This window comes from Chenopodium album, chromosome 8 (assembly GCF_948465745.1).
Source record: "Chenopodium album chromosome 8, dcCheAlbu1.1, whole genome shotgun sequence".
Taxonomy (NCBI): domain Eukaryota; kingdom Viridiplantae; phylum Streptophyta; class Magnoliopsida; order Caryophyllales; family Amaranthaceae; genus Chenopodium; species Chenopodium album.
Genome location: NC_137841.1, coordinates 63,188,886 through 63,197,992, shown reverse-complemented (window position 1 = coordinate 63,197,992; position 9,107 = coordinate 63,188,886). Strand labels below are relative to the sequence as shown.

General features: G+C 36.1%; 2 protein-coding genes across 2 annotated transcripts; one reads left to right on the top strand and one right to left on the bottom strand.

Moving 5' to 3' along the window:
* Positions 1 to 206: 206 nt before the first annotated feature.
* Positions 207 to 2,546, bottom strand: LOC145643150 (uncharacterized). The gene is made up of 7 exons (XM_081694307.1): positions 2,458 to 2,546; positions 1,492 to 1,577; positions 1,249 to 1,361; positions 975 to 1,024; positions 790 to 882; positions 612 to 691; positions 207 to 232 (listed from the first exon to the last, which is right to left on the bottom strand). Exons 1-7 carry the CDS (start codon positions 2,544 to 2,546, stop codon positions 207 to 209), a joined length of 537 nt encoding a protein of 178 aa, XP_081550433.1.
* A 1,257-nt stretch (positions 2,547 to 3,803) lies between these two features.
* On the top strand, positions 3,804 to 7,835 carry LOC145643149 (PKS-NRPS hybrid synthetase cheA-like). The gene is made up of 5 exons (XM_081694306.1): positions 3,804 to 3,881; positions 5,363 to 6,286; positions 6,376 to 7,282; positions 7,365 to 7,726; positions 7,812 to 7,835. The coding sequence occupies exons 1-5, from the start codon at positions 3,804 to 3,806 to the stop codon at positions 7,833 to 7,835; spliced, it is 2,295 nt and encodes a 764-aa protein (XP_081550432.1).
* The last annotated feature ends 1,272 nt before the right edge of the window (positions 7,836 to 9,107 follow it).

The window sequence follows — 9,107 nt, the reverse complement described above, 5'->3', positions numbered from 1 at the left end:
ACAATTAAACATGAAAATAGATCAAAGAGGAGAAAGCAAATAAGATATATATACCATATAGTAACTCATAAGAGCGGTGTTGTAGAGACAATGTATCGCGATTGGTGTCAGCAAATTGCGAGTTTGGAGATAAGAGGATCCAACAATAAAACCTGCAAATTTTAAGTCCCTTGTGAATTTTAATAGACACAAATAAAACAGTCTAACTAAAGAACTAGAACTTCACACAAAGCTGTATAGAATCATCAAATCAATGTGTAAAGCAACAAGAAATAAACACTAATGAGCACATATGAATATCATTTTAGAGCCAAGACGACCAAAACATGAACAAGATGCTTCCCAAAATATTGTTTAATATAAATAACTCTTTGGATTTGCCTTGGAGACTTCTCACATGTACTGTGTTTTGTTCAAAGATGGTTCCCAACATAAGGTAAATATAGAACAAGACCTATTTACCAAAAAAAAAATATAGAACAAGACTTTTTTAACATATTGAAAATGAGATATAATTAGTAATATATACTGAATCAGTCCATAAAAATGCAGAATCTATGCATTACAGTACAAAATGCTTATTGTTGACAGGCAACAGGTAGAATAAATACCGATAATATACTGATTTGGATTTCCTTGGACAATAGCAGATACAGCTGAACTAATCCCCACAGCAACCGGTGTGGGAACCCTGCCGATCAAGAATGAAAACAAAAATGTTAAGGACAAGTATGTAACAACACAAAAATGTAGCAGTGCAGGCAAACTTGATACACTTAGACTAATTACCATTTGGTCAATGATGCCAAGAAAAAACCACATAGCAAGACTTCTTCTACAACCGGACCAATAATACCCTGGCAGACAAACGCGCAGAGAGCACTGCAAATAAATACATATAATCAACACACCATCCACATACAAGCTATACAGTTAATGGCTAAATGAAGAGCTATTATTCCTTGTAAAGATACCTGAAGTTTGTGCTTTTTAGTAACTCATACCACCACTGTTTGCTTATAGTCTGAAATTAAAATATCAAAACTGGTGATCAATTAAGAATATTTCTGATAAGGATAGATGCAAATCATTTGACATGATCAGTTGTGACTAGAAAGAGCAATACTCGTAGATCTAATACTAGACATCTTCTTATTGTTGTCGAAGATAAAATAATTGTATAAGTAGTTCAGAGCATAATCAACAACTAGTGACTACAAGTAGTTCAAGACTATCAAGAGTCCTAACCTCTTCATTTGGCATTGAGGCGTAACCAAATTGACACCAAACATAAATGCAGTCCAAAGCAATAACAGTCCACAAAATCCATCCTTTGCTTAGATTGAATGGATCCTTTAGATCTGAGATTATAAATGCATACGAATTCTTGATCATTAATGATACATAAATCAAACGAATAGCCTTGTTCAAAATGATCGTTGAACATCAAGTGAATAGAAAAGGGGAAGATACACAAAAATATATACATACCCCAGTAGAAAAGGTCCTTGGGTAGTTGCTGCTGATAGTATCTGTTGACAAATAAAATCACTGCAAAGAAAGATGATGCTGATATGCTGCCAGAGATCAAATTAATGCAACCAAATGTTAGTTAAATTCTTGTAACATAGAGATGTCACTATGATTATTGCAAAATTCGTACATGAATCAAAGCAAATATAAATGTAACTAGAGGTGGATAGATCGAGCTCCTGGCTTGGCTGGTTCAGGATATATATCAACCCGATTGCTAAATCAAAGGGCATGGCATTTCAAAGTTTAGATAGCGAATATTTAGATAGTCAATACACAGAAAAAAGAAATACTCAGAAGACCAGGAACTAAGAAAATTCATACACACCGAGATAAAAATATGAAACCAAACTAACTAGGTTACAGAGTAAGAGTCAATACAAGCTAAAATCAGTGTGGATGAATTGAACTATTATTTGAGTCTACAATTAATGCGCACTCATCAACTTAAGTCTTCACCATTTAACACCAGTACTAAGCAAAATCAGGTTACAGATTCATTTCCAAAATCATATTCAAACTTCGAGCTAAGACTTGGCGAAAGCATTATACATCAATACCAGTAATGAGCACTTAGTATGCATCTCTGACTGTTGGATTCATAAAAATGCCCACATTTGACAAAAACAAGGACAAAACTATGGTAAGCCATACACTATAAAACGAAAAATTGAGTAAGAGATTCACCTAAGACATCAAGTTGTAATGCTCATGTTATAAAATATAAATTATAATGCAACAAGTTGTATTGAAGAAACATGCCTCCCTACTTGTATAAGACATTTAGCAGAATACTTGAATAATAATATTTTTTAGAGCATAATAAATTAAATTGAGAAGATTGAAACTTGAAACATAAACTTATTTGGGCAAGCCATAACCATTTTTTTTACAAGTATAACTTAAGCAAAGGAAGACACATACCTACTAATTCCAAGATTTATGATTCCCTGTGCATTAGGTCCAAATGGTCCAAAGTATTCGCAAGCTCTTGACAGTAAATCAAACGGCATAATAAAACTGGATTTACGAACATAAATACATACAAATTAAGAGCTTATCAAGTAATTGGAATAATAATATACTAAAAAGTGATGTTGAAAACCTTAGCTTAGCAAGGGCCGCAGTCGATAGAGTTATAGTCAATGACCACGGCACATTCCAGCCTTTTTGAATATTCCACTGTAAACCGAAGTAGTAATTATAATTAATTGTTAGAGATGTCAAAAACGGACCCGAAACCTATTTAGATACAATTATCTAGATAACATTACTCAAATTTAAAAATAGATTTGACCTGACTTTATTGAACCCTACATAAACATCCAAATTATTGATACCAGTGATCATTTATGTAAACAAAATTCCAAAAAAGAAAGAAAAATTCATTGCAGGAGAAGCAGGTCAACACACGCAAAGGTTGTTCTGGTCAACGTGCCATCATCAACTACATTGAAATCTCTATCAATTTCTCCAAAAAAAATCAAGTAATTTTTAAAAATTATTTATGCTATTGGTCCGTCTTTTTCTAATCAAAGAACACGATTCGATCTTCTTCGTCAGTTACTCTGCCATTCCTATACAACAATCTTGTAAATTTTTACTTTAAATTGATTGGAAAAAAATTGCAAAAAAAAAAGGACCACTATTTAATGGAATTTTGCTATCTACCTCAAATTTTCTACTTTGCAGTACCAATTAAATTCTAAAATGATATGATGATCATGGAATTTTTATTTCTTTTAGTTAAAAATCTGTTTAAATGGAATTAAATAAAGTCGGCTTTTTTAGGTTAAACCTAAATTAACCAGACAAATAAATTTAAAAAAAAAAAAAAACATCCGTAACCCAAAAAAATTCAAAAAAACCCAAAAAAATCACCTTGAGAAAGAACACGTATATTTTTGTTGGTAATTTATATATAAAATCACTTGATAAAATACAATAAAAACAACACATAATAATGCAATGAGGACAATAAATATGAAGGAAGATAATACCAGTACTGGGTCTGGGTTTGGCTCTGGTTTAGTTTGTGGTTTGTTTTTGGAGACGGTACGACTTAAGTGTTTGAGCGCTTTGACGAAGAAGAAAAACCAGCAGCAGCACCTACATCAAACCTTGGGCGGGAGCCGTATTGCGGAAGTAATTTAGGAGTATTAAGGTTGTGACGATTATGTGACAAAAAAGTGTTGGAGTTTGAAGAATTCAGGCGTGAAGTAGAGGCCGTGTCCGTCATTCGAGTCGACACCATGAGTGTGCGCCTAAGAATGGAGAAACGAGGGGAGAGAAAATTCGGCATTGTGTTTATTATCAGAGATTATGAACTCAATGAAGAAGATGATGGGGTGATTAGTTGTATTACAATTTACAAAGGTTAAGTAGTAGTGACTAGTGAGTAGTAGTAGGTAAAGGAGTATAGTACTGGGTGACTCGTAATAGTGACAAGGTTAGTTGGATATTCATGAATTTGGAATGTCAGGGAAGTTGTAAAGGAGATTTACGAGTAGCATTATTGATTTTTGGGTTTTATGTTTTTTAGATTCAAGGTGGATTGATATCTAGCGTTTTCGGCCCATCCATATATTCATTAAGGGTCTGTTCTATTTAGCTTATTTTCAATTTAGATCTAATAAGTTAAGTTCAGTTCAGTTCAGCTCTTATCTTAATTTCCTTCTTTTATAAAATGTTCAATTCAGTTCACCTATAATAAGTTTAGTTCAGTCAATCAAAACAGGCCCTAAGATATCTCATACTCGTAGATTTTGTAAATAATATTTTGTAATCATCTTAATATATACTATGTATTTAGCATATATCTTTCCATGGTTCACTTTAGGTTGATTATGTAAATAATTTTTTGTAATTATCTTAGTATATATCATTTCATTGGGTAATAAATTATACTAGATGAACCCCGTGCAATGCACGGTTTGTTTGAATTTTTAAAAATAATTTTTTTTATACATATATTTATGTGCTAAAATTTGTTATATATTTAGATAAAATTTCTAATATGAAAAGATAATATTTTATTTTTAATTAATTTAAATTGGAAAATCTCATTCGCCAATTTTGCTTACATGGTATTTGAAGGGGGTTTTTAAATATCGCCCTCGATTTTCTAACTAACGCCCGCAAAATGAAATTAAATTACGTATTTAACCTTATTATAACGATTATAAAAATAATTAATTTTACCTTAATTTCATACTTTTACTGGACACAAAATTTTTTACCGCTCTCTCTAGTGGTGAACGGCCACCGACCTTCATCGGACAACCACCCCAACCACCGTGAAATCAAACAAATTTTATAAATTTTGCAAAATCAATTTCGTTAGATCTTATGGACAACAACGAAATACCAGAAACACAACCTTTGACACTTGCCGAAGGCTCGTCGAACCGATCAGAATCGGTACGTTGCGTTAATTTTTTAAAAAAAATCGAAACCCAGAAAACGCCTAGGATTTTCGAATGACCTAGGCTGAAACGCCTAGTTTTTTCGAATATCCTAGGATGTTTCGAAAAAACTAGGCGTTTTAGCCTAGGTCATTCGAAAATACTAGGCGTTTCCTGGGTTTCGATTTTTCTTTTTTTTTTTTAATTTTTTATTTCACGTATTGGTTGATTGTCATTGGATTTTATACTTTTGAAATTATTATTGTTATTAAAATTAGTTATTATTATTATTATTGTTATTGTTATTATTATTGTTATTGTCATTATTATGGTTGAAAGTTTTTTTTATAATTAGTTGTATTGTTATTGTTGTTATTACTATTAGTCGTCTTCTTTGGTTCTAACTTTTATTAATATTTATATAGGATTCTGAGTCCGAGGATGGTGACGGTGTGGACTATAGTGGACATTTTTTGACAAACGAAGTGTTTCCGAGTTTTGAGGATGCTGTTCTATGGGCACAAAATGTTTGTCGACCGCTCGGATTTATGTTAGTGAAGGCTTCTTACAAGACCGATCGGAGTGGTCGACCGTATCGATATGTGAGTTGTGATCGTGGAAAAAAGGGCATGATAAGAGACATGATGAACGCGATACGCAAAGACACCAAAAGCAAGGCAAACAATTGTCCCTTCAAACTCAAGGTTGAGTATGTCAGAGTAGTAAATGGTTGGAAGCTTAGTTGCTTGAACGGAACTCACAATCATTCTTTGGTTGTTTATCCCGAGGGACATCGACAAATTAGTGGTCTTAGTATTGCTGCTAAGCAGGTAGTGCGTGACATGACTCAGGCACAGGTGCCACCTCGACATATCATGAGAACTCTTGTAGAAAAGTTTCCCGGAGACCATCCTAACATCAGGCATGTCTACAACTGCAGAAGTAAAATAAGAATGGAGCAATTTGAAGGAAGAGAAGTAGTTCACCAGGTGCTTCATTTGGCCAGACAGAGCAAATACCTCACTTGGGTTTTTACTGATTCCAACAATGTGTTGCAACATGCTTTCATGGCACACCCGATCATGACAAATTTGCTTCGCACATACCCGTACGTGATAGGTATGGATTCCACTTACAAGACGAATCGATACGGCATGCCATTCTTTGAGATTGTTGGGGTTACACCGACTAATCAAAACTTTCTTGTTGCATACGCATTCATGAGGTCAGAGTCTCAGGAAAGTTATCGGTGGGTGCTTGAGTGCTTGAGGTTGTTGATCGGTTATCATAGAGAGCCATCGGTACTACTGACAGATAGGGAGCTTGGCCTTTGTGCAGCGTTGAAGAGCGTGTTTCCAAACACAAGACACATGTTGTGTGTGTGGCATATTAACAAAGATGTTGAGGCGAAGGTTACTTCCATGTTTGAAAAAAAAAGGAGATTGGTGCCAAGTTCAAAAATGGGAGGTGGAGGCTTGTGATTAATGCTACATCTGAAGAGGCATATAACAGAGAACTTGCAGTGCTGAAAACCAAGTGGAGTCGATGGCCGAAAGTGATTGAATATGTTATGGACACTTGGCTCGTACACAAGGAGAAGTTTGTATTGTTTTGGACAAACCAAGTACTACACTTTGGCAATGTTAACAACTGCAGGGTTGAGAGCCAGCATTCAGCATTGAAGTGTTGGATTGACAGTTCAACAGGGTCTTTGGACACGGTTTGGGCTCAAGTGCACTGCTCGATTGAGAACAAGATCATAGCCATTCGTAATGTATTGGAGGCATGTAGAACAAGTCATGGTCAGAAGTACAAGCATAAGCCTTTACATCAGCTGAACGGAAAGGTATCCCACTATTGTCTGTCTATTCTTCTCGGTGAGACAAACAGAATGCGAGGGTTGAGTACGGATATTCATCGACGCTGTGGGTGTGCTCTACGTACTACCCACGGCTTACCTTGTGCGTGCCAAATATATGACTCGATTGCTGCAGGGAAGGGGTTGTATTCTAAGAATATTCATCCATTTTGGAGGACCCTTGTCATTGGAGATGGTGTCGACATTCCTAATATAGTTGATGAAAATGATGAGGATCGAGCTCATTTCCGCACCCTTGTTGATCAGGTTATTGCCAGTGATCCTGTGATGCTTAGGCACATGTCACGAGTTATTGAGGGTGAGATGGATCCTAACTACGATGACCTTCAGGAGCCTAGAGTCAACCCTCGTGTAAGGGGACGACCACCCGAGAATCGTAATAGGCGGGATCCTTCATTTTTTGAGCATGTTGAACGTAGTGGGCGAGAGAATCGATCTAGAAGTAGACCGCCCCCATCTAATACAGGTGATCATCAATTTAAATAATATGTTTATTCATCCTAAATTTTAATTTAACTATATGTCATATTATGTTTTTAATTTTGTAGGTACTGGGTTCGACATGCGCCAATGCAGATACAGCTACGCTATTCCCAACATCATTTGGCCTTACGTCGTAGGTGTTAAGGATGTAATTGGTGATGGGAACTGCGGATTTCGTTGCGTAGCAGATTTATTGTACGGAACTCAGGAGGAGTGGCGATTGGTTCGGCATCAAATGGCAAATGAGGTTGGTTCTCACCCTTGGCTGTACAGCATGATTTACTACGACATATGGGGCCAAGGGGTTGGTTCAGGACTGCAAAGGGAGATAGACCGGATTAGATGGGATGGTGATGCGTGTGGAGAGGAGCACTGGATGGTAGCACAACAAGATTTTTTTGCTATTGCCACATTATGGAATGTGGTGGTGATTTGTTATGGAGTAGGAAATAGACCGTCGAGCTACTATCCATCTACTACTGTTTTGCCGTTGAACAATCGTGGACCTTTAGATAGGCCTTCTGGGGAGTTTGTGATTGGAACTGTTGGTGGATCGCATTTCATTCGGTTGCATATGGAACATGACCACCCACTACCTCCAATTTCACCAATGTGGTTTAACGCTCGACAGACAAGTGTAAACGGGTGGGAGAGAAGGTACGATAGAAGGCTTCAATTGTGGCAGACATTAATCAACTCTTGAGTACCGTTGAGTATTGTTGTGGATTTTGATTCAACTTTATTTTAACTTTATTAATAAACATGGTTATTTTTTTAATTTATTTTAAGCATTTCTTTTGTGAAGCAAGTACACAGTCTATTAGAAAATAAAAAAAAAATAAAAAAAAACTCAAACATAAATGTCAACTTGATTATTTCCAACAAATGTGTAAAACTTAAATGGCCACTAACAACATCCAAAACATAGTCAACATCCAAAACATAGTCTAATAAAAAAAATAAAGTCCAAGCTACAAATAAATATTACAACTAATCAGCAAGTCCATTTATTGCATTCCAATCAGAAATCACTTGCTCCAACATTGCTCTGGTGTCTCTCGATAGTGTAGGGTACTCACTAAGTGATCGCTGTGCTGTAACCATGAATCGTCCTACCCACTGCATAAACAATTATAATTATATTAATAATAATAGGAAAAATAAATTAAATAAAAAAAAAACAAGTAATAAAAAACTTACGTAATCAACGTTGGTCCTCTCAGGAAGACCGTGATCATCCTCAACATTAGGAGTGACGATAGGATGACTAACTCTCCTAAACCATGATAGGTAGTCAGGTGCACAAGTATGTCCGCCAGGCGGAACTCTAGTATATCCACCAAGCAGAAGACTGAACGCAGCACCGGGAACAAAACCATTCCACATGCGAGTAGTCATCTGAGCTGAAAAACTGACCCTATAAGACTTAACACTAACTGGTCTATGAGCATCATCAGGCCTAATCATGTCACCGGGAACCTCCTGTACAAACCCCAACTGTCGAACAACTCGACCGGGCATATATGGCTCTATGATGCCTCGATATCGAATACATCCAGTAAACGCAGTCCTAGGCACCTGTAATGCAGGAAAAGCTCCGTACGGCAACCAGCATACCTACAAATTAATACAAGAGTAAATCAACTGTAAATTAAAGCATTGTAAAACAAATAGTATTACGTATCTATTTATACCTCATGGTCACCCAGCTGGTCAAGTCGAGTACGAAAGGACACGAGACGCTGTTGATGCTTCCGCGCCATACCAACATCCCATAACCCTGCACGTGCATATGGAACGTCTCGCGT